The sequence below is a fragment of the Myotis brandtii genome, unplaced genomic scaffold, assembly GCF_000412655.1.
Source record: "Myotis brandtii unplaced genomic scaffold, ASM41265v1 scaffold39, whole genome shotgun sequence".
Lineage (NCBI taxonomy): Eukaryota > Metazoa > Chordata > Mammalia > Chiroptera > Vespertilionidae > Myotis > Myotis brandtii.
Genome location: NW_005364953.1, coordinates 7,390,511 through 7,416,229, shown reverse-complemented (window position 1 = coordinate 7,416,229; position 25,719 = coordinate 7,390,511). Strand labels below are relative to the sequence as shown.

The following is a 25,719-nucleotide window of genomic DNA, read 5'->3' as shown; positions in this document are numbered from 1 at the left end:
CTACATTCCCTCAAAAAAGAAAAAGTAAAAAAAGACAGCTAGTACTTCCAGTAGGCCTCAGCTGAGTGAGGAGGGAAAGCCCAGCACTGCTGCCCTCCCGGGTGACCCACTCCAAGGCCTTGGCCCATCTCGGGCTTGATAACCACACCAGGGGCTTCCGCCAGCCTCGCTCTTCCAGCACTTCCACCGGCAGAGTCCCAGAGCCACTTCACCCTGGGTGCGGGCTGTGACCGCCCCCCCCACCCCCCAGTCAGCTCTGCTCAGGACCTGCTCTATTTCAGGGAAGAAGATTTATGTATTATATGTGGCTATATTTCCTAAAGCACCTGTGTTTTTCTCTTTCTAAGCCAGGGTCCTGTCTGGATGACTTACGGGGAGGGGGACGTGTAAATCAGAACTTTTCATCTATTTGAAAGTGATTAAACTGTGTCTAATGCAAACTGCCTGCCTCCTCCTTCCCCTTTCCATTTCAAGAATCATCATGGGGGCGTGAGGGTCTTTGTGTGGTAGGGTGGGATTGGGGTGGGGGTAGAAGGGGTTGCTAGTTACTACCCATACTTCCATTTTCTGGGGGACCCTTCAGTGGGAGAGATAGCTCCCAAACTCTCCATTGATTTCTACTACATTCTGGGCCAAAGCTCACCTTATTCTGGACTCTAAAGAAAGGGCTTTCAAGGCATTATACAATGTTAGCAAGATGGGGAGGGTTGGGGGTATATTCACTTAAGAGAACAAGTTCTTTATTGAGATGTTGTGTTTATGCAGATGAATGCCGTTAATTGTAAATGAGTCTTGGTTATTAAAGGAGGCACATCAGCACCTCTCCTGGGAAATACTTCATTAGTGATCTTTTACAAGTGATGGTATATATTTCATTTTAAGTGGTCTATAATCAAGACTCCTTGCCAATTCCTATCTTACTCTTTCCAGTTAATCAGAATGAATGAAATTTGGCTGCTTCCAGATTTTTCTCTATGTCTTTCTATTTTCCTTATACCAGGATTTGAGTTGAGAGAGAGGGAGGGAGAGAGAGAGAGAGAGAGAGAGAGAGACTCGGGCTCTTCTCTTCTCTGCCTCTACTTTACCATTCTCTTTCTGGCTCTCTCAGTCCTTATAGTTACATTTTAGTTAGTTCAAAATAACGCCAACCCTGGAGAGTTTGGAAGCTATTAGATTTTTCCAGTTAACCTGCCACTCAGATGAATCTCTTTTTTAGTCAGTTCTGAGCCCATCCTGTCTCAGCCCATCTTCTCTCCCGGATTAGGACGGATTTCTCTCCTCCCTTAAATTACCTCAACTACTCTTCTGCTGACCCTTATGTCAGTCAGAGGAGCTTTCTCTTTCTAAGGTGAAGGGTCAACATGGAAATCTCCTATCTCTTGTATGAAATAATATATTTTAGCTTTCTGCTTGTTCATGCTTCCTGCCCTCTTTCTTTACCTATATAAATCTGTATTTAAGCCCTTGGCCTGAAGATCTATTCCATTCGTACCATGCACCATCTGGGACTGTCCTTCATTTGACTTCTGATCAGAAGGGAGATTGAAGAATTGGTCTTTTTAAATGGCTTGCATTCGTTCCCTCTCTTCCCTTCCTTTGCATTCCTTCAGTTTCCTATGCACCCCACTCCCCCAGGTGAGGATGGTTGGTCCAGGTCCAAAAGCTTTGGGGGTTGGTGGGGTTTGGCTATTTGGGGCCATTTCTTCATGTCCATTTGGCTCTGGGGCCCTCCTTGCCCTAGCAGAAGGCATACGCTCTCCCTTTGCTTGTTTCCCCGGGGGCAAGTGGTGGGTTCTAATTCTATAGCAGCTAAATTCCATTCTTCCTGTGCTAACCTACCTGCCTTTATCCCAAGGGCCCTTTTCCTACTGACCAAATTGCTTTACCTTTTTGGGGAAAGAAAAAGTATTTTGTTTTTAAATCTATTTTCTAACTTAAATGCAATTTAATATGTAAATCTCTGCATTTGTGTGTGAACCTACAAATATGTATGTGTGGTGGTTTTTTCACTCTCTGGTATTTCTTAATAAAGAACCCTTTCTTTTCGGGGAAAGCCAATTAATGAAGAAGACTTGAATGGTTTTAGAAATACAGGGATGTGTGCTTCTTTGTGCTTCTGTCTCATTTCTTTACTTGTGCCTAGCATGAGTGGCTGGCCCCCTCCCCCACCTTTTGACCCTCTTCCTTTGAGAGGGCTTTCAGCCTAGTGGGGCAGAGAGAGGAGCCTGTCTAGTGTCTGGTACCCCTCTGGGACCACTTGGATTGGCTCAAGTGGTAACCTAGCAACCCCATCCCTCTCTCTGTGACCTGGCCCTGTTAGTCCTTTTCTTCCAGCTCAGTTTATTTTATACTCCTGAGGCTGGGGCCAGGCTAGGGAGAATCACCAAGGGATCACAGTAAATAGTTTTTAAAAAATGATAATTTGTTCTCGTGCTTTGGTGCTATTAAAGAAGAGCAATGTTTCTAATAATTCAAAAAACATTTGTGTCAGTTTTGAGAATACATTTTATCCATCGCTTGCTGTTCTTAGGTGATAGGTTTTAGAAATAGTATCAAAGGCTAAAATTGTGACTCTCATTACCTTTAAAAGATGCAAGCCCAACTTGCAAAAAAGATAGTCATTGTAAATTTCATGTTTCAAATAAATATGAAAGGAGAATGGAAACTAAAAATCTGTATCTGTAAACTTTCGAATGGCATATAGAACATCAATGGAAGTGGAAAAACCTAGTGTAATTAACTGGGCCTAATTATTATACAAATAAACACAAAACATGTTTTTACAGTTTTAATATATACAGTGAATTTCCAGGAATGCAACCATTGTGTAAATTCAGGGAAGATAGTACTTTATTTTGTTCAAAACTTTAATAACATTTGTCACTTTTGAAAATCGTGTCACCAATAGCAATGCCATTATGGATTTTTAAGTTGCCATTATAATGTACCTGTATTCATCTTCCTTTGTAGCAGTTGAATCCACAGTGAATCTACATATATAAGTGGAAGCATCTGACTTCAAGTATAGTATTGCCCAGGCATTTACATATTGAAATACATATTATTTTATTATAAACTACTTTCCCTTTATTTCTCCTTTATATTATAGTTAGTGTATTATACTGCTCTTCTGGAAATTATGTGTATATGCAGGTTATAATAACTATGAAATTTCTTTCAGGGTGGCAAAGGGTTTATTACAAAACATTGTATATATCCAGGGAGGTTTGGAGCTGACAGGGTTGAGAACCATTGGACTCTCAAATGTCCTGTTCTACGTCTAAATATTTGGAAAACTTAGAAAATAAACAAACCTCTTCCTCCCTTCATACCTGTAATGTGCTTTTTAATTTTAAAAGTAACTCATGTCCATTATTGAAAATTGAGAAAGTATAACCAAGTAAGATTTAAAAAAAATCATCCATAACCTCATTACTAAGGTATAATAATCATTGTCAGTGTTTTGGTGTATTTCTTTCTAGTCCTTTTTGTGCATGTATACTTTTAAACATAACTGGAATTCAACTGTGAATATAGTTTTGCAATCCTGCTTTTTTAAATTAGCATTTTTCATATCATTAGAAATTATTTCTTCATGACTCCATAATATGTACATAACTCTTCCCCTATTGTCAAGACATTTAGGAGTTTCCCATTTGTCATTATTATAAATAATGCCACGATGAGCTTTTAAAAAAAAATCTGTGAACATATCTGTGATTATTTCCTTAGGATAGATTCCGAGGAGTGAAATTACTGAGTCAAAGGGAGTGTTCTTTGAAAGACTTTTGGCAAATATGGCCAAATTGCTTCACACAAAGGCTGTCCCAGTTTGTCCTGCCAAGTAGTGTCTCAGAGAGCTTGCTTCATGTCTCATTTAAACATTTAAACACATCTCATTTAAACACGCCATAATTTTATCATTGTAAACTGGTATCTCAGTATCACTTGATTTCTATTTCTTTTGTTAATAATGAGTTTAAACATTTTTCCACATCTACCTTTGCCTTCTTTCTTGCCATTTTTATTCTGTGACTTAGCTGTCCAAATCCCGTGTTTATTTTTCTTCTGGTATTAGGGAATTTGCTACTCAGTTCATAAATTGTGAGTTTGATAGCTCACACTCCACCATGGGCCAGGAAATGAGGGGGCCATGATTTAGAAGTGGTTTTACAACTCTGGAACCTGAAGTAGAATTACTTCCCTGACATTCCATGCCTTTTCATTTCTTTTTAAAATATATTTTTTATTGCTTTCAGAGAGGAAGGGGGAGGGAGAGAGAGATAGAAACATCAATGATGAGAGAGAATCATTGATCAGCTCCTCTTGCACGCCCCACACTGGGGATTGAGCCTGCAACCCGGGCATGTGCCCTCACCAGGAATCAAACCGTGACCTCCTGGTTCATAGGTCGACGCACAACCACTGAGCCACCTCAGCCTGGCTCTTTTTGTTGTTGTTAATCCTCACCTGAGGATATTTTCTTCTGTTGATTTTAGAGAGAGTGGAAGAGAAGGAGGGAAGGAAAGAGAGAGAGACAGACAGACAGACAGACAGACAGACATCAATATGAGAGAAAAACATCAATTGGTTGCCTACCACAGCTACATGATCAGGGCCTGGGGATTGAAGCTGCAACCCAGGTATGTGCCCTTGACTGGGAATTGAACCCTCAACCTTCAGTTCATAGGCCAACACTCCAACCAATGAGAAACACTGGCCAGGGCCCCCTTCACTTTCTTCAAGCCTGCTGCCCCTGTCCATTTACGGCTACGTGGCTCTTCCAACATGACTAAAAGCATTGTACTTTTTTACTCAAATTCAGACATGATGATTATTTGCCATAAAACCCAGCATCTGTTGGATGATAACCCTGAAAGGAGCATACTGATCATGTAGCCGGTGCCACTTGCACTCACTCTCTGTCTCATCAGATTAAGTACAGTGGGGCCTTGACTTATGAGTTTAATTCATTCCGTGACGGAGCTCGTAACTCAAATTACTCATATGTCAAATCTTAAAGTGAACGAGTGAGACATGTGATGCTGGGCTGATGTTGTGGCATTCACTGTGACGTTCACTGCGCCAACTAGCCGTGGGGTATCTGAAGCTGGCTCGTAACCCGAAATTTAGCTCGCAACTCAAAGCAAAAAATCGGCCGAGAGATGGCTCGTATCTCGAAAAACTCGTTAGTCGGGACACTCGTCAGTCAAGGCCCCACTGTACTGTGATTTACCATAGGTCACATAGATAGCTACTGGTAGAGCTAAGACCAGAACCCCAGGTGCCCGGAATCCCTGTCAGAGAGCTTTCCAGCATAACCCAGGTACAGACAGATAAAGGGTTTTGAATAACTCCCAAGTGTCACTTGACTGAAATGAGCCTTTCTTTCATTTAACATTCAATAAATACTTGTTGAAAACTGACCATGTGTTAGGGTTAACTTTCGGAGAAATTGCACTGCTGATCCCATTCTCTTGTGAGCTGAGAACCAGCAATGATTTTTAGAAGTTTTTTGGTGCCATTTTGGAATCATTTGACCAATGGTCTCTCCATTTTAGGCATACAGAGGGCTTACTATAAATAGTCGAGCTGATATGAGGGTGGTTGTTGGGCTTTGTGTTAAACTTAAATCTCTTAACTTTCTCTCCACACCCCTGCACTTAGGTTGAACTGATGGTGGGGTTTCTTTAGCACAGGAAGTCAGGAAGTTGCCTTGTCGGTTCCCACAGTCAAGTTGGCTGTCCCTTTGTGAGGGCCACTGCCTGGGCTCTTTCTGACGCTATCCCTGGCAGGTCCCAGAGGCAATGGTATACAAATGCTATATTGGTAACTGTGAAGTTATAGGAAAAGGTGAAGCCTACATATCAAATGCTATAGAATTCCTTTATTTAGGGCCTTCCTAGAGGAGGAGTCTTGGCTGGGTCTAGAGGAGAGGCAGTTCCTTCCCACTTGATTGTGTTGTTGGCTGAATAGTATAGAATGAGGCTGAAGTTGTGTGAGAAGCTAAGGTAGCCTCTATTGTGAAGGAGGTGGGAGAGCCACTTCTTTTCCCCAGCTCGGAAACCTCATACCTCATCCTGAATTTCCTGACTTGGCGGGGTGGTGTGTGTGGGGGGGAAGGTGTTGGATCTCACTGAGACTATAGTGATCAGTGCCCTATTTTCCCGTTAAAAACCTCCTTTAACTTTGTTTTTGTTTTTTTTTAATATATTTTATTGATTTTTTACAGAGAGGAAGGGAGAGAGAGAGAGAGTTAGAAACATCGATCAGCTGCCTCCTGCACATCTCCCACTGGGGATGTGCCCGCAACCCAGGTACATGCCCTTGACCGGAATCGAACCTGGGACCTTTCAGTCTGCAGGCTGATGCTCTATCCACTGAGCCAAACCGGTTTCGGCGACTTTGTTTTTTAAATATACTTTTTTATTGATTTCAGAGAGGAAGGGAGAAAGGGAGATTGAAAGAGAGAAATGTCAGTGATGAGAGAGAATCATTGATCAGCTGCCTCCTGCGCGCCCAACACTGGGGATCAAGTCTGCAACCGGGCATGTGCCCTGACCGGGAATGGAACCACGACCTCCTGGTTCATAGGTCAATGTTCAACCACTGAGCCACACCGGCCAGGCTAGATCATTCTTATTTCCAGAAATGTGTATGTATGTAATTACTCGAAGTCAGGTAACTAGTAAGTGGTGGAGCCAGGATTTGAAGACACTGTAGTTTAACTCCAAAGCCTTTGCTTTTTGTCACTACACTAACCTAGGGGTCCAAGGTGAGATTGGCCTTGAAGGGAGTGAAATGCAGGTACAGGGTATTGCGGATTTAGGGGATCCATTCACTGAATGTTGATTTTATGGATATTTCATATACACTACTTTACTCAATCTTCGTAACAACCCCTTGGTGCTAATATTGTTATTCCCACTTTATTGATGGGAAAAGTGAGACTCAAGGAGCTTAAGTGACTTGTCCAAGATGACCCAGCTAAGTGAGTGACAAAGCCAAGACTTGAACTCAAGTAGGCCCTAACTCCTAGCCGCTAAGCCTTACCTGCCCTAGAGGAGCTCCACTTGCTGTCCCCAGTCCCTGAAGGACTCAAGGGCAGAGGAAGAGCCCCACTTCCCTCTTTAAAAATATATATTTTTATTGATTTCAGAGTGGAAAGGAGAGGGAGAGAGAGATAGAAACATCAGTGATGAGACAGAATCATTGACAAGCTGCCTCCTGCATGCCCTACACTGGGGATTCAGCCTACAACCTGGGCATGTGCCCTGACCCGGAATCGAACCATGACCTCTTGGTTCATAGGTTGATGCTCAACCATGGGCCCCTACTGCCCCTCTTGAACCAGCCCACCCCCCCATCCTTCCAAGGGGAGCTAGAGCCTACAGCTGCCTGGGTCTCTGACATTCCAGGCTGGGGGTAGGGGTATAGGGTCTCTATCTGTGAAGACTCAGCCTCTTGGTCCCCAGATCTTGGTTTGTAGGGCTCAGGGAGCCACTTTCCATCTTCTAGATGTTCATGGGGCTGGACAGGAGGGTCCCGCAGCCCTGCCTGGAGGAAGAGCATTGGACCCTGGGCTGTAGCCCCACCTGACACTGTCTTTTTGGCCCCTCAGGTCTTGGCCTTCAGCCTACATTTCCTTGTTGCCCCTCTTCACCTGCATTCATTAGAGGCCTTTCAGCCTGTATTCAGCCTATAGGCCCTATAGCTCCTCCAGCCCCCTCCCCAGGGCAGAGGAGGAGTTAGAGGCAGAGGAGGAGTTCAAAACATACTTTTCTCAGCCTGACTTTTCTTTTTCTGATATTTTCCTTTCCCCAGCTTAGACTTAATAGATAGGCGCTACCCAGGGTTTTAAAAGGGTTAGGAATATCCTTGGTGTGCTTGTGGTTTTAAAATGCTTTGGGCATTATTCACTTCCACTCCCCATCTTTCCAGAAGCCTGAGCCTAAGGCAGCAGGATAATGACGTTGCTGCTACCCCAAATTGGAGGCCAGAAACTTGGATGTATTGATTTATTTAGATTCCCCCAAATTAAAATATTTTTCCTTTTTAAATATATATAAAAATAATAGATAAAAAAGGAAAAAATAGATACTTTTGAAATGGAAATAAAGCAAGAATGTAGAAAGTGAACACTTCTCTCCGTTACTCCACCAATCGCACCCGGCTCACCTCACAAGATCATCACTAGTTACCATTTGATTCAGATCTTTCTGGTCTTAATTCTTGTGTATGTTTTTCTTTTCTTAAAATAAATCACCCTATAAATAATGTTTTAGCACTTACTTCTTCCCCATAACATAGCACAGACTTCTATTACAATAAGAACATTTGTATATTACTGAATAATTTAAAATATTAAATTAAACAATAAAAAAATTACAAAGATTTTCCCTGTGTCAAATATTTTTTTACAACATCATGTTTAATGACTGCATGGTATTGCGTGAACGAACCATAATGTATCTAATTCCCCATTGGTGTTTTCAGTGTCTTACAGACAAAGCTGTTGCAAATATCTTTGTCCATGTATCTGTGTGTACTTGTAAGGCTTTCTGTGGATTGAATCCTTGGAGGGGAATGGGTTAAAGGGTGTTAAAGGCACACTACAGAGGGTCAGATTGCCCTTTGGAGGGTTGGAGGGGCCTCTGAAAGCTGTTGGACTTCCTACTCAACTTCAACTTGTCTGCTGCTCAGTTTTCTCCTCTGTAAACTGGGAATGTGAAGGTACCTACCTTGGGGATACCATGATGATTATGAGAAGAAATGCAAATGTGTCAGTACTCACTAAATTAGAGCCATTATTCAGTGCCTTTGGGGCTTTGAGGTCATCTGGGATCCTCCTTGCTTCTTTAGTGAAGATAATGCTTACAGTTTCCTGAGGCCCGCTGCCACTTACGGCAGTGGGGCGAGTGCAACTGAGAACAAAGCCTGGAAGCAGAGTGGCCTTGTCTCCCCTCTGGTGGCAGCACTCACTCCAGTTTGCTACTCTCGTGGAGTTAATACTGACAGAAACAAAGGAATCCAGGGGTCTTCGTCTCTGTTCCACCTCCCAAGAGATGATGTAGCTTCAGTGATCACAGGGTAGGCCTCAGGAAGAGGTGGCCTCAGAGGAAAGGCCCAGCTGAATTCAACGTTCCCCTTCCTGGACACTGGACAACCCCCAGTTCAGGCCCTTTCTCGTTGGAGTAGAGGTCTTCAAGGCTCTTAAATGAAGAGTTCTAGGACAGCGGTTCTCAACCTGTGGGTCGCGACCCCTTTGGGGGTTGAACGACCCTTTCACAGGGGTCACCTAAGACCATTGGAAAACACATATATAATTACATATTGTTTTTGTGATTAATCACTATGCTTTAATTATGTTCAATTTGTAACAATGAAATCGGGGGTCACCACAACATGAGGAACTGTACTAAAGGGTCGCGGCATTAGGAAGGTTGAGAACCACTGTTCTAGGAAGATACTCCCAACTCTCAGACCCCAGCAAAGGACCGTAGCCCTGGGAGCCTGAGATGGGGGTGGGGGCGGGGGCTGGTTAGCAGGAAGGGCAGAGCCAGCTAGAGCTTCAAAATGGAGCTTTAGGTCTGCAGGGAAGGGACAAATGTCTCTGAAAGGACAATGGAGGACATTTTGCTGAGTCCAGCTTTGAAGGAAACTGGTGTGTTCCCCTGACCCTCTCTCCATAAGAAAGATAACTGGAGTTCTAGCCAGTTTGGCTCAGTGGATAGAGAGTCGGTCGGCCCTTGGACTAACAGGTCCTGGGTTGGATTCTGTTCAAGGGCAGGTACCTTGGTTGCAGGCTGGAGCCCCAGCCTTGGTTGGGGCACATGCGGGAGGCAACCAATTGATGTTCCTCTCTCTTGGTCTCTCCCCCTCCCTTCCACTCTAAAAATCAATGGAAAAATATCCTGGGGTGAGGATTAACAGAACAACAACAAAAAGAAAGATAATGAGATGGTAATTTCATTCTACTTATGTTTATTGTTGCCAACCTATCTCCCCTCACCCCCCTCATATTTACATTAATCCCTTCCCCGCACAAGCTAGCTTTACCAAAGTTCCTGGTAGTAGGTTCAGAAGTGTGTCCATTAAGCCAGCAGTCCTAGATATAGTAGGCACTGTTTGTCCCTGAGCCAGTTTAGCACTGGGGAAGGGTTACTCTGGAATGCAGAGCACAGATTCGGTACTGGGGTCAAGGGAGCCCCCCCCCCCACCAGTAGATATTATCCCTCCCCTTTAGGAGCTCAGGGCACATCAAAACCTTTAACAAGCAAAGTGGGGTAATGGATTCCCCAACGTCAAGTTTGTGCTTTCCTGGCTTGTAAGGACCCACACAAGAGGCCAAGTCAGGGCCGGCACCTGCATCTGGCTTCTGAGGGACCATTTTATCTTTGGAAGCCAGGTCTGGCCATCTGCCATCACCCTTGAGAGAAGTGTCATTGGAGGGGGCCAGGAGTGGAAAGGGAGAGTGCACACTCTATAAGGTATGGGCATTGTTTTAAGCTGGAGTAAGTTGCAGCGTGGCCTGAGTTATGTGGGGAGGTATAGAATTGATGAGCAGGAGCAGGCATTTCATTTGGGAGCCTGAGGTTCCCCAGCCTCCTTCGTAAGCCCCACTGGTATCTTGGGCCACAGGTAACAGGAGAGCAGACATTTATTGTCACAGAATGTCTGAGTTGGCAAGGCCCTCAGCGTCTATCCATTCTAATGCCAGCCAGTCCTAGACCCAAATTGGGGAAGGCACTTGATTCGAGTCACATAGTGATTTAGTGGCTAAACCTCACAGGAAGTTAAGGAGAAGGAAAGTAGGAAAGGTACATGTTGCTCTCTTCAAACCTTATTGGGGACAATCTGGATTTCTCCGTGATCAATTAGAGTCCTTTTAAATGGCCAACTTCCTTAGGGCCCTGAGACAGACCTGAAATACTTGTTCTCTTTTCAGAAACAGTGCGACAGGGGAAGGTGCTGTGGGAGTGAGGAGGATTTGGAGGCTTTGTTGCTGAGGGACATGAGTGAGGTGACCCCTCGGTGCCCCACTTGCTGTAGCCGTGGCCAGAGTGGGCTGTACTGTCAGTAGCTGGTGGAGAGAGGGGGCCAGGCAGGTGTGGTGTGTCCACAGCAGCTCCTTATCCACTCCAGCCAAGCCTGCAGGCCCTGGACAGCTGCTGCGGTCCTCGGTGCCAAGGGGGGAGGGGAGGGGAGCAGGGCCAGGCTAGGCGCCAGTCCTCTAGCCCGGGCCACCTCTGGAGGCCGGGCCCATCCCTGTTGAATGTGCTGCTCGGGCCCAGCCTTGGCCCGCCACCACCTGCGCTCAAGGTGCCCCGGCCAAGGAGAGGCCCTGCAGCTGCTCCTCAGCGCCCACCAGCTCTGCCTCATCACGCCCGCTCTCTGAGCCCTCGAAGCAGCCTGAGTCACGTGGGATGTCCCCCTTGGGGTCTGACAGGGTGTGCACTGCTGGTTCCTGGCTGCTGTCGCCACCTTCTTCTGCCTCCTCGCTGCCGGCTGCCAGGGACAAGGGTGGGAGATGGAATATGGGGCCTTGGGCCTTGGAAGGGAGTGGGTCAGAAGCCCCTGGGAGCCCTGTGTGGGAGTAGGGGCCCTGGGGGTAGGAACACTGTAGGCAGTCTCTCCCTCTGGGCACCTGTCACCATCTCTGCCCTTCTTGTAGTTTACAGGCTCAAGAACTTAAACTTCTCAGCACTAAGCCAGGAGGCCCGAAACCTGCCTCTGTCATTGCCCAGCTTTGAGGCCTTGAGTACTTGCCTTACCTTCTCTGGCCTTAAGTCTCCCCTGGGATTCCCAAGGGAGTGGGGCCCGATCATCCCTAAAACCCCTTCTCCCCACAAACTTTGCCTGAGACTGGGATTAAAGTGTGGAAAGGGGCCCAGCCAGCATGGCTCAGTGGTTGAGCATCGACCTATGAGCCAGGAGGTCATGGTTTGATTCCAGGTCAGGGCACATGCCAGGTTTCGGGCTTGATCCCCAGTGGGCATGCAGGAGGCAGCCAATCAATGAGTCTCTCTCATCATTGGTGTTTCTGTCTCTCCCTTTCCCTTCCTCTCAGATATCAATAAAAATATTTTTAAAAAATAAAAAATAAGACGTAAAATAAGTGTGGAAAGTGCCTTCCTATCCACTGCACAGGGCCCTGGGGCAGAGGCCTCCCCTCCTTGGACCGCCAGTGGCACCCCACCCAGCTCCAAAGCCCACTCACTGTCGTAGTCCAGCAGCAGCTCGGCTGCAGTGAGCAGCTTGGCCCGGTGCTGTGGGTCTGTGATGTTCAGCTCATTGAGGTGTGTTTCTCGCAGCTCTTTGAAGTCCTCCAGTGTCTGGTAGCCATTGAGCAGCAGGGTGGACGTGTGCTCCTGTGGGCAGAGGCAGGCCACCAGCTAGGCCGCTTACAAGCCCCCCAATCCTTCCCTCCCCACTTAGCTGATGTGCCCTGGCCACCATCCCTGGGATACGGGCACCTCCTTTGATCCTAGCCACTAATGCAGGCCCAAGGTCAGACCTCCAGGCCAATGCGCTCCAGCAGCTCATGCAGAGTTTTGGGCTTGGGCCTCTTGCCCTTGCTCTGTCGGCGGCTGGGGCGGGCAGGCCCCACAGCCTCCTCGGGCAACACATCCACGTAGATGAACTTGAAAGAGCCCAGCCTGCCATTGAGCAAGCCCAGCCATGTGCCCACAGGCGGCTTTTCAATGATCTGGATCACATCACCTTTCTGTGGGAGAAGAACAGAGTGGATTAGGAGAGAGGCCAGGGCGGTCCCACGGCTTCCGCTGACACTGTCCTACCCTGACTCAGTCCAGCCCCCTCTATGTGTGCAGCCTGGGACCTGGATGCCAATCTTACCTGTAGTTTCAGTGAGTCGTGGTCATAGGGGCTGGGAGTGAAGTCGGTGTGGACTCGGGCCCGGCCACAGAAGGGCCCTGTGTACTGGGGGGCAGGTGGCTCCTCTCCAAAGCTGCCAGAGCCTGGGCTGGGACTGCAGAGCTCACTGCCTGCAGGATATGGGGCAGGGAGGAGAGTCACCTTTGTCCCAGGACAGCTGGGGCTGCGCTCAGCAGGTGCCTTGCAGGGAGTCTGTCTAGAAGTCCCAGGGCTACACCGTGGGGGGAAAAGCTAGGTGCTGGTTAGTCTCACATTGTGGCAGGGATTCTGGCCCATCCCCTGGGCCACCCTGCAGGAGCACAGCTTCACTTCTGAGGCTTTAGACATGAGAATAGCTGACCACAGGAGAAACGGCTCAGAGTCCAAAGAACAGGCAAATTGGGAGGCCTCTAGAGACCAGTTGGGCCAACACCCCACTAAACAGATGAGGAATACTGAGGCCAGACAGGCCAAGTGACCTGCCCATCTCATGTTATAATTGGCAGCACTGGCTCTATTATGCTCTAGGTCTCCTGATTCCCATTCTAGTGCTCCTTCCACCCAGGAAGCCACACCCTTCATTAATATTTAACTTGCTTAATAAAACTCAGTGTCCAGTTACCTGGAAACTCAGATGGGGTCTTTCTCTCAGGGAAGAGCAGGATGAAGCTTATTTTAAATGGCTTTCAGTGCAGGGGAGGGGGGACAGGTCAGGCAGGTCTGGGGAACCAGAGAAAGAACAGGTAACTTGGAACTAGCCTGAGGGGTGGGAAAGGCAGTGCCTCTGAAGGTTTGCAGCCCAGAGGCCTCAGTCGCTCTTTTAGGCAGGGCTGTCAGAATCTCCTGCCTAGCCCCATGGACATCTAGAAGATGCCAAGTGGTGCCCTAAGTTCAGCAATCCAAGGTCTGGGGTCCAAGAGGCTGAATTTCACAGCTGGAGGCTCTATACCCCCACACCAGCCTGGGATGAGAGAGGCCCAGGCAGCTGGAGCCTCTAGCTCTGCTTAGAAGGGTGGGGGTGGGCTGGTTCAAGAGGGCAAGGGAGCCCTAGCCGGTTTGACTCAATGGATAGAGCATCGGCCTGCAGACTGAAAGGTCTCAGGTTTGATTCCAGATTCCAGTCAAGAGCATGTGCCCAGGTTACAGGCTCCAACCCAGTGTAGGATGTGCAAGAGGCAGCCCATCAATGACTCTTTCTCATCATCATTGATGCTTCCATCTCTCTCTCCCTCTCCCTTCCTCTCTGAAATCAATAAAAATGTATTTTAAAAAAAGAGGGCAAGGGGGGCTTTCCTCTGCCCTTGAGCTCTCCAGGGCTTGGGGACAGCAAACGGAGCTCCTTTAGGGCAGAACTGACTTCAAGACTGGGTCACCCTGAGCAAGTCATTTAACCTCCCTGAGCCTCAGTTTTCACATCAATAAAGTGGGGATAATAATAGTACTGGCCCCATGAAGTTGTAAAGATTTAACATGAAGCGGGCTGGGAAAGTTCCCAGAGCTGTAAAGGTTCATTTCTCTTAGCCCCTCCCAGACAATGGGCCCTAACCCAATCCTTTTCTCCAGACTCGACAGATGTCCCTGTACCTCCCCTACTTACCAGTGGATGTCTGGCGGCTGAGTGCTGGCAGCTCACGCTCTTCTTGCTCAGAAAATGACAGTGCCATCTTCTCAGGGCCAGGACTGTCCAGGCTGCAGTCTGGAGATGTCGGGGAGGCTGAGCCCTCCTCCAGAGTGTCTGCCTGCAGGGGAAGGGCAACAGGAAGCCCTGAGCAGTCTCTGTTGAGGTGCACGTGGGGCAGCCCAGGTGCAGAGGAAATAGGCTTGGGCTTGACAGAGAACTGGGCCCTGGCTGGAGCCTCAACTTACAGGCGGCATGGCACTCTCAGAGCCCTAGCTTCCTCTTTTGTAAGGTGGGAATGAAAAGTCCTTGCCCTGCCCATCTCACAGAATGAGGCCCTGTGAATGTACTCTGTCCATTTAAAGTGCCATTGTAGCTCTAGCTGGTTTGGCTCAGTGGATAGAGCATTGGCCTGCGAACTGCAGGGTCCCAGGTTCGATTCCCGGTCAGGGCACATGCCTGGGTTGTGGGCTTGATCTCCAGTAGGGGGTGTGTAGGAGGAAGCCAATCGATGATTCTCTCTCATCATTGATGTTTCTATCTCTCTCTCCCTCTCCGTTCCTCTCTGAAATCAATAAAAATATATTAAAAAAATAAAGTGCACATACAGAGAAGGCTGGTGCCAGAGCTTGGACTCCGAGCTGTCACTGGGACGCAGTCATGCAGACAGTAGTGCTGAAGAGTTACTACCTTTGACTGTGCTCCCATGTGCCAAGCACATCTGTCATTTCATTCAATCCTCACTTGAGGATAAGTGCTTGATTGTCCCAAGTTTTCAGATGAGAATGGAGGAACATTCCCAAGGCCAGGCCCCAGGCCCCATTCAAGTCCACCTGACTCCAAAGCATCCCTCGCCTCACCATACCTCAGTGCAGAGGGAACTCCTCCTTTATGTGTAGAGGTCATCAATTCCTGTGTTGTTAATATTCCCCACCATGGCCAATATCATGCTACCACAGTGAAGTCACTGACCAAGCAGCGCATCATCATCATAGGCTATTTCCTCCACACAGAGACTACAGATGCAAATAACTTCAGGGGTATAGAGAACAATGAAAGGGAGTCCAAGAATTAGGAAGGGATCAGTTTTGAGCATTGACTGTAGTCCCTTTGTTTTTAATATCATTTATTCAATTCTTAGTTTATATCATTTAATTTTCAATAATGTTATGTTTCATGCAAAATTCCTGAAAATTTGGCTAGCTGCTTTCCTGAGCTGGTATAAGCCAGTACTAGTTGACTTCAGAACATGCCAGACTCACTGTGTGACTTCAACTGCTTGGCTGTGACTGCCCTACAGATGTCTGTCATACCCTCCCTCCTTGGGCTAAAGCCAGCCTTCTCCAATTTTCTCTCGTAGGGTCCCCTCTTTGAATCAAGCCTTCCCAATCCCAGATGCCCACTCTCCTCAGGCTTGCCTCCTCAGGAAGCTCCTGTTACTCCAACTTTCATCCCTCATTATACCCTAACCCTGTTCCCTCTGGACCTTAGTGCCTTGTCCATGGCTGAGTGAGCTCTCCTCCCATGTGACCTTTCTTCTCATATTTAATGGAGACTTCAGACATGGTATCTGAGCAGTGGCTGTCAAGGTAGCCATGCTCATACCTTGTCAGAGTGGGACCTGTGCCCACCCCTCCCCTGGATCCCAGGCCTCACCATTTCCTCTGACAGGGCCTTCACCATCATCTTGCCCATCTTCCTGTTCATGGTTCGGGAAATCACAGCCCTCCACTTCTTCCCCAGCTTTTTGCCACTTTTCCCAGCATCCTCTGGGGTAGGGACACCTGAGTCATCTTCTGGAATCTGTGACAACAAGAAGTCCAGGAACCTTGGTGACTGCCTGTGTCTAGGATTTAGGGATAGAAGGAGCCTTCGGGCCCCAGCAGAGGATGGAGGGGTGGGAATGGGAAGTTCCTGTCCCCTTCCCTCTTAGTTACAGTCCTGTCCTCAGCCCTATTCATGGGTAATTAATTTGATAATTAATTTGTAACTGAAAAGGATGCAGGTGAGTCCTTGGGGCCCAGGATTTTGGTGGGTGGGAGAGGTGGACCTTCTGTATTTAAGCAAACTTTGCCTCAACAATCTTGAAATCTCCTCTTTCCCAGACAAGTATCACATGATCTCACCCATATGTGGAAACTAATGGACAAAATACACTGATGAACAAAACAAACCCAGAGAACCAGAGAAAGTGATCAACCAAAGAGCTTGTATGCATATATGCATAACCCATGGACACAGACAATAGGCTGATGGAGGCCTGGGGTGGGGGTGGAGTCAGGAGTAGGCTAGAAGGGGTCGATGGGGGAAAAAAGGGGACATATGTAATATGTTCAACAATAAAGATTTAATTTAAAAAATCTCCTCTTTCCCCTCCTCCCTCCCTTTCTCCCTTCCAGCCACTCCCTTGCCCAGGGCCTGCAGCCAGCCTCCCAACTCCAAGGAAGCTCTGAAACTTACATTATCATCCAGATTAAATTCCTTCTCGCTCACCACTGGGGAGCTGGGTTTGGATTTGGCAAAATCTTTGAAACTGCTGGAGCGCTGCAGTGAGAGCTGGAAGAAGCAGAGGTGTTGCAATCAGTGGTGCTAAAATGGCTGTAAGGAACTGTTCCCATTCTCAACACACACGCACACACCCCAGGGCTGGACAGAGCCACATGTGCCCTGAGGTCCCAGGGTTATTGAGGTAAACACCAAGATGACTTTGGAGATACCTGGCTTCATCCTGTTTCACAGCAGAGATGGCCTCTAATACCTGCCCCAGAGCAAGCTCCTGACGTCAAGAGCCTCAGTTAGGCCTCCCATGAAGGCCGCATTTCCACCAATACCTGAAGTTTGGTCCCCAAAACCCTGACTTGAAAGACTAAATGAATCAAAGACATATTTTCTACTAGACATACCTTGGCAAGAACCATAGCGTCGCATTTATGTAACAGAGCAAACCCTTCCAAGCCCCACAGCCTGGCCTCCGGGCTCTGGGCCAGCTCCAAGAATAGTCTCCTGTCACAGTGACAGCAGTAAGCACATTAGGGCCCTCACCCTGGTGAATCTGCCCCAAGAAGAGCAAAACACTCCCCCCAGGAGTCCGTAAGACGTGGCATTACGTTTTCTGGAAAATCACATTAGAAGCCGTCGGAGCCCTAACCGGTTTGGCTCGGTGGATAGTGTCAGCCTGCAGAACAAAGGGTCCTGGGTTTGATTCTGGTCAAGGGCAGGTACCTTGGTTGCAGGCTCCTCAGTCTCTGGTCGGGGAGAGTGCAGGCGGCAACCAAACAATGTGTTTCTCTCACATGGCTATTTCTCTCTGTCTTCCCCTCTCTCTTCCACTCTCCCTAAAAGATCAATGGAAAAATATCCTCTGGCGAGGATTAACAACAACAACAAAAAGAAGCCATCAGAGAAGGTGCCCACAGATTTGAGACACAAATGACTGGCAATCATTGAATAAAAGAAAGCTGCCATTTTCTTTCTTCACCCCAGCTTTTAATCTGAGCCACTAATGTGATGACATGACTACTGCTGACAGGTGCTGGGCTTTGGACTTTTCGGCCTGACCTATTGTTTGTGCTGATGAGACTGTTTTCAGGAAATGAGCTTTCTTAACTGTGTACGTGTGCACATGCCAAGGCGGCTATGGGAACCAAGGCCAGACAGGTAATGAGGGCAGGCTTTCAACACAAGAAGCAGAGGCTGAGCCTGAATCAAGATCAACAGTCAAGACTACAGATACACACAGGAACCATGGTTCACAGATGGCCAGACAGATAGAGCGGGATAGACTGCAGACACCGGAGATAAGGTCTTGCGGAACCAAAGTTCCAAACCCGCACAAAGCTGAAAGTTTCACATCCTCTTTCCTAAGAAGGGGGTTCCAGTGACAACCTCTTAGGGCAGGGGCAATGTCACCTGCCCCCCGACACACACACACACACAACTGGCCCCAGCTCCCCAGGACTGCAGTGGAGCACTTCTGTTCTCTTGGTGGGTCTTGACCCAAGGCGAGTCAGCAATCAGGGTCAGGGGCCACACTGTTCTAGAGGTTGCAACAAGCTAGCTGACCAGAAACTGGGTCAGCAGTCAGGCCAAGTCGCTAGCCACTGGAACCACAAGGGCCTCCTGGGTGGGGCATCGGCAGCCTCCATCAGGAAGCCTCTTCCATGCTATGCTGGGGAGCCAGAAAAGGGGTCCACGAGTGGGGAAGGGCAAGCATGACTGTGGGGTGGCTGCTCTGGTTCCCATGTATCCCTTCTACCCTCTTTCGTTGCTTTTCCCCACCCGATATTCTTTCCTCCTTTTCTCCCTTTCTTTCCCCTTCTCTCTGCTCTCCGTTGATTTCCTCCTCTTGTATGGCTAGGATGCAGCTGCCCCGATGACTTCCTCCTCTTACTGCCTGGAAAAGAGGGAACAGAGAGAGGGTGGGCAACAGACTGGGCTGCTATTTATAGGTCAATGGGGCCTAGCATGACCTTCTCTCCATCACCTCTTGGCCTGGTCTGCAGACCAGGAGGCTGAGAGTCGCCCCAGAAGCCCCAGGGACTGGCAAGCCTGGAAAGCAAGCAGGAGGGCAGGCATGGGGCCAGAAGTGAGCTTTGTTGGGGCAGAGTAAACTCACTGCCAGGCCTCCTTCTAATCGCAGTTCTTTCCTTTTCCTGTCATTAATCTGCAGTCAGAGGGCTGGGAGGGGGGCCTTTGGCTCCTGGGACCTTGTTTCAGGGCCCCTCCAGCCCAGCTTTAGCCAAAAGCAGAGGAAACTATCAAAAAGGACTGTGGGGGTGGTGCTGGGACTTGGGTGCTGCTGGTGGATCCTCAGCCCAGGAACATAGAAAAGGCTGTACAGTTCTTCAGGTGACTAAGGGTGGGGGCCGACCAGAGTGGCCGATCTCCAATCTCAGGGGCAGCCCCAAATATCCTGAATGTCTTGGGGTGCCTCTGAAGTGACACCAAGATATGAATTGAAATCCTTGAGCCTCTGGATTTTCTGCTTGTCCTCCATTTGGGGGGAGGCCTTCCTGGGGGTCCTGCCCAGGGGGGTGGTAGAACCGAGCATTATTTTTCATGTTTAAGGGTAATTCGTGGACCTCTTAGAAAGAAGTATTTATCTGGTGTCAGGTGTCGCTCGCTGAGTTCAACTTTGGGATGTGTGATCTTCAGCGAGTTCTTTAACCTCCCTGAACCCCAGTCTCTTCACTTGGTGTCAGCAGGCAAAGGTTCACATCTTGGTTCTGCCACTGGCCAGCTGTGTAAAGCTGGGTGAGTTCCTCACATCTCTGGGCTTCCGTCTCCTCATGGGTAAAATGAAGACAAGAGCACCTACCTCACCGTGTTGCTGTGAGGATGAAGGGAGTGAGTGCCTGACACAGCCACCCCTCAGCAGATGTCCAAATGTCTGTGTATGGCTTAGCTTTTCCTCTGACCCACCTCCAGGCTCTCACCAGGCATTTCCTACCTGGAACACTTCACCCTTCACTCTGTCAACTGAAGTTTCTCCCTTCCTTCAAAATCCGATTTAACCAGAAACAACCCACAGGCTCATCAACTGTGGAATGGATACATGAGCCTGGCCGGTGTAGCTCAATGGTTGAGCGTCGACCTATGAACCAGGGGGTCATGGTTTGATTCCCAGTCAGGGCACATGCCCAGGTTGTGGGCTCTATTCCTAGTGTGGGGTGTGCAGGAGGCAGCTGATCAATGGTTCTCTCTCATCTTTGGTGTTTCTATCTCTCTCTTCCTCTCTGAAATCAATAAAAAGTATATTTGAAAATTTTAAAAAAAATAATGGATACATGAGTAGTGGCAGTCACACGAGGCACTAGGACATGGTGATGAGCTTTGTACAGCTCTCTCCAACAACATGGATGACTCTCAGACACACTTTGAGCAGAAGGGTCCGGCCACCAGAGTATACTATATGGTTCCTCATATAGAAAATTCAATGCCTGTCAAAACTTATCTATGCTGTTGGAAGTCAGGCTAGTGGCTATCCTTGGAGAAAGAGGGCATGTAGTGACTGGCAGAGGCATGATGGAAGCTGCTGGAGTGTTGCAAGTGTTCTGTTTCTTTCTTTTTTTATTTTTTTTAAATATATTTTTTTCATTTTTTACAGAGAGGAAGGGAGAGGGATAGAGAGTTAGAAACATTGATCAGCTGCCTCCTGCACACCCCCTACTGGGGATGTGCCCGCAACCAAGGTACATGCCCTTGACTGGAATCAAACCCGGGACCCTTCAGTCCGCAGGCTGACGCTCTATCCACTGAGCCAAACCGGTCAGGGCTCTTTCTTTTTTTAAATATATTTTTATTGATTTCAGAGAAGAAGGGAGAAGGAGAGAGAGATAGAAACATCAGTGATGAGAGAGAATCACCGATTGATCGGCCGCCTCCTGGATGCTCCCTACTGGGAATCGAGCCCGCAACCTGGGCATGTGCCCTTGACTGGAATCGAACCTGGGACCTTTCATTCTGCAGGCTGACACTCTAGCCAACGAGCCAAACCAGCTAGGGCAAGTGTTCTGTTTCTTGATCTGGGTGCTGCTTCCATGGGGATGTACATTATGGAAATTCATTGAGTGGTACACTTATGATTTATGCACTTCTTTGTGCAAATATTAGAAATAGATTTTTCAAATCCAGTTTTAAAGGCAGTATCCCCTGCAGGAAGCCTCCCCTGATCACCCTCTCAGGACCTCACAGCGCCATCTTCTTACCTTGCTTCCTAAGCAAGCTTGGCTTTCCCCACCTAGGTATCTCCACAACTATGCTCTCAGCTCATTCTGGTACCAGTCACATACCTAGCACCCTCTGAGCTCTAGGCACTAGGCCATGTGTGCATGGGAATCCAGTAACCAGGGGTTAAATACCTCCCCTGTGCCTGGCATCCTGTCAAGTGCTTCATGTGTACCAGCTCATTCCAACCTCACCACAGCCCTGTTTTACATACCCACTTCCTAGCTCAGGAGACTGAGACTCAGAGAAACAAAGTACACTAGCCAGTTACACAGCTGGCAGCAGAAAGAGCAGGGGTTCGAACCCATGTCTATGACTCTGCAAACTGCATGTTGCTGCACTCAGAGCTCACAAAGTCACACACACACACACACACACACACACACACACACACACTAGAAATGAATTTAGTGCAATGGCGACTTCAGGTGGCATTTGGAGGGAGCAACAGGGAGAGCAGGTGGGAGCATGGAAGAGGAAGGGCTCAGGAGGGTTTCATAGAGGAGGAGGCAGATTTGAACTAGGCCATGTAGGGGAGCCAGGATTTTTCCAGGAGTTGCTGGGAAAGGTTTAAACAATTGTGAGAGTTAGAGACATTCCAGTGTGGCGATGGAATGGTGGGTATGCCAGTGCACGTGATGGGAGGTAGAGCAGAAAGGGCTATGGAAAACCCTTGCCAGCTATGCCAAGGAACTGTGGGCAATGTGGAGCCACTGAAAATACAAAATGCATGCTGGTAGGCATGTCGTGCTAGAGGTGTTTCATAGGAAGGGAGCCATAGGGATGTAGTGTGCTGGGATTGGGAGAGAGAGGAGCAGGGAGAAACTGGAAGGAGGGAACATGTGGACACTAGAATTCCTCTCCATTTCCCTTGGTAGGAGGTTTGGGGTGTGGTGGAAAGTAAGGGTGCAATCCCAGGACAAACCTTGGTCCACTTCCTACACCCTAACAGAGAGAGAGAGAGAGAGAGAGAGAGAGAGAGAGAGAGACCTCACTAGAGGCAAAAATCTGCCAAGCGGCATGTCCCCACCCCCAACTCAGGGGCCTCCTCAATCCTTCATTATGAACAATAGGTGCCACATCCTGACCCCACCATCCTAGAGGGCCTGCTCCTGCCTCTGCTGCCTGGAAAGTCCCACAATCAGTAGTCATCTGGTTCTGCCCTGCAGAGTTCTCTTAACGATGTGTTCAGTCTTTCATTCTCATCACATTCTTTTGAAATCAGTAGGGGACAAGAGAGTAGGAGAAATGGTTAACATTCTGAGACTGACAAATCTTGGTTTGGATATCTGCTTTGTAGCTTTCTAGCTGGGTGACCTTGGGTAAGTCTCTGAGTCTTGGGCCTAAAATAGGGATAAAGACAATATTTGCCCCTAACTCAAAGGTGTCATGAGAAGCCGAGGAGCTAAGAGATGGGTGGAGTGCACAGCACAGTGCTTGGTACCTGATCCTCATGAGCTCTCACTCAGTGCTGGCTCTTGATGTTATTAAGTCTTGTTTTCTTCACTTCAGGGCTGGGACCCAGGCTTGTTCTTCTTTGCCGTGTGCTCCCCACCCCCACCCATGCTGACAGCATGCAACACCTTGTATGCACATGCGCACACTCAGCAAAGCACTCTCACATTTATTGTCTCAGGTGATCCATGTAACTTCCTGAGGTGGACAGATCAGGAGCTATCCCCTTTTTCAGAGATGAGGAAACTGAGGCCCAAAGAAAGTCAATGAACTGTCCAAGGTCCTACAGCTAGAACTTGGTAGGATTCCAACTCTGCTCTCCTGTCCCCTGCACAGCACTTTCTCAATTTGGCAGGCCCGGGAGGAGGAGCAGAGGCAGGAGAGAGAGGACTTGCTTGCTTTTGTGCTTTTTCCTCCACCTTGCCACTTTACTCTCTGAGCAGAAGGGACTTACTTAAGGTCACAGTGCTGGATCCAGCCACTGCCTCCAGGCCCAGGGAAGATACTGTCTTCACCTTCTGGAAGCATACTTTGGCTTTTCTAAGGGTACTTCCAAGGTTTGAGGCTTTAAGAGTGGCATTGAAGGCTGGCCCAGGCTCTGGCTAGGAGTGGCTTTGCCTGGACCACCTTCCCCTAGAGCAGTGGTCGGCAAACTCATTAGTCAACAGAGCCAAATATCAACAGTACAACGATTGAAATTTCTTTTGAGAGCCAAATTTTTTAAACTTAAACTATATAGGGAGGTACATTGTTATTAACTTAATTAGGGTACTCCTAAGGCTTAGGAAGAGCCACACTCAAGGGGCCAAAGAGCCGAATGTGGCTCGCGAGCCGCAATTTGCCGACCACTGCCCTAGAGGACCACATGGGACTTGCTTCTCCTGGGAAAGGCCTGGGGAAAATTCCAGAGACCCAGTGGCCAAACACAGAGTTGGGATAATGGAAGTGAGGAAAGAAAATGGGAAATCTGGCTTCTGCGTGCCCCTTGCACCTCTGCCTGAGTTAGCGCAGGGTCCTAGTGTTAAAGTGTCAGCTCTTTCTCAGACTCTTTGCTGCAGCTCAGCTACCCTGTGGTTTGGGGCCCAGCAGTGTCTCGAGCAGTCTCGGCTTCCCATCCCCATTAGGCAAAGAGCAAGAGGAAGCAGACCGCTCGCCAAAGAGAGACAGTCAATGGCAAGTCTGCTAGGAGCAGTGCTGTGCAGAGCTTGAACAGGCAGGTGACAGAGCCTGTGAGAAAACTCATAAATCTCATGCCACCCCCCACCTCCATTGCAACCTTACAGAAGCAACTGGGGTGAGGAGAGTATAGACGGAAGTGGCAGCCACCCCAGGAGCTGAGATGGGGCAGGATGCACACACCAGTGATCTGAAGCTCAGCATTGGGCCATGAGGTGCTCACCTGACCAGGGGGTTCCCTGGTCTGAGCTCCGGGGAAACAGAGAGGGACTGGAGGCCCTGGACCTTGGCCTGCAGCTAGGCCTGGACCTCTTGGACCTGGTTCAGGCCTGCTTTGGGATTGTTTTAGGGTTCCGCTGGATATGTGGGATGTACTTGCTGATTGCCTGGGAAAATCCTACAATCAAATCAAAGAATTAAGTCTAGAAATCCTCAAATCCAACTAGAGAAGCTTAGATCTGGCAGAGCCTTCGAGGGATCTTCCAGATTGGCTTTAGCTCCAGGAATATTAATACCTCAGTTGTCCATGGCAGCTGCTTTTATTCCTGGCCTCTAAAATCTCTCCGTCAGATTATTCCTCCTCAACCCTCACTCCTACTCCCCATCTCACCAGCTTCATTTTTCATACTTAACAAATAATTTCTCTCTAGTGGGCCAGGGGAACGACAACAGAACTGAACCAAGTGAGCAGAATCTGGCTACAGCCGAAGAGTGGGGTCCTAGGAGCATCATGGCTCAAGTGGGGTGGCTCAGCAGGACCCTTTGATTGAGATGGCTCTTGAGAGGCCATGCTCACGCAGAAATGGTGGCAGGACCAGTGTAGGGGAAAGACAATTAAGTACAGTCTTTGGATTCAACTTGAGAATTGCATTTTGTGATTCTCAAATTCTAGTCTAGGATTCTAGCCCTTAATATCAGGTCTCTATCCCATCATTGTAGGATTAAATTCTATAACTCTAGACTTCTAAGAGTCTATTCTGTAACTCTATATCTCTGGAATTCTGGAAGTCTCTTTAGTACTTCTGTTATTCTAGTAACCTCTGGGTCCCTGTCCCATTGCTCTCGGGAGCCCTTGCCTACAGAATCAAGGTATGGCTTTTGGTCCTCCCACTTCTATGAGTCGAGGGGCTGGATTATGAGAGCAGAGGGAAAGAAAAAGTGAGTTCCCAGAGATGCTCCTCACCTTTTTCTTCTGAGTGGACTCCTTCTCACTGGCGTTGGATGGCTTGCGGCGCAACATGGTCCTCTGCCCTGCTGACACTCCTTCCCTACTCTCCTAGGCGTCGAGATGTGGTGGCCTCTTGCTCAGCCTTGCCAGCACTGTCCAGGGGGCACAGCATGGACCGAACCTCGGGCTGCCACTCTGACTGCTGCAGTAGCTGCTTGCGGGTGAGGGCCATGGACACCCGGCAGCAGCAGCATACAGGAAACCCTACCACGTGACCTGCTCTTACAGCAATCGCAGCCCCTGTCGGCCCCTAGGGAGGAAGGAAGTCCTAGCTTCAGTCTCTAGAGATTCTGATGCAGACGGCTCTTGGGTTGAACAAGCAGAGAAAAGTCCCTACCCTGCCATCTCATGTCAATCATCCTTCTGCTCCATCCCCCCCAGAGGTGGCCAATCAACATGACATTATATGACTTACTCAGGCCTCTTATCTCTTTGACCAGAATCCAGAAACCAGAATTTGGACCATCTCTTTGCCTGTTGGGCCAATGCTCCTGGCCATCTTGCATCACAGTCATCACTTCCATCACTACCACTACTATTGCCCCTACAACCATCACCCCTGTAGTCATCCTCACTGCCACCAGCACACCTACAGCCATCATCACAATGGTAACCACCCTTGCAGTCAACACCCTCAGCC

General features: G+C 48.3%; 1 protein-coding gene across 1 annotated transcript; it reads right to left on the bottom strand.

The window, feature by feature from the left end:
• Positions 1-9,967: 9,967 nt before the first annotated feature.
• SASH3 (SAM and SH3 domain containing 3) lies at positions 9,968-25,416 on the bottom strand. Its single transcript, XM_005872720.2, has 8 exons — positions 25,035-25,416; positions 16,955-17,050; positions 16,151-16,297; positions 14,474-14,615; positions 12,859-13,007; positions 12,518-12,727; positions 12,221-12,371; positions 9,968-11,508 (listed from the first exon to the last, which is right to left on the bottom strand). The coding sequence occupies exons 1-8, from the start codon at positions 25,089-25,091 to the stop codon at positions 11,318-11,320; spliced, it is 1,143 nt and encodes a 380-aa protein (XP_005872782.1). The 5' UTR covers positions 25,092-25,416; the 3' UTR covers positions 9,968-11,317.
• Between the last annotated feature and the right edge of the window lie 303 nt (positions 25,417-25,719).

What these genes read in the sequence shown, in the direction of transcription:
- SASH3 (XM_005872720.2), bottom strand. Translation starts at nt 25,091, where the DNA reads ATGTTGCGCCGCAAGCCATCCAACGCCAGTGAGAAGGAGTCCACTCAG. An exon ending in AGTCCACTCAGAAGAAAAAG is followed by an intron (nt 17,051 to 25,034) that starts GTGAGGAGCATC and finishes TGCTTCTTCCAG; the next exon opens with CTCTCACTGCAGCGCTCCAG. An exon ending in GCTGCTGCTGGACTACGACA is followed by an intron (nt 11,509 to 12,220) that starts GTGAGTGGGCTT and finishes TGTCCCTGGCAG; the next exon opens with CCGGCAGCGAGGAGGCAGAA.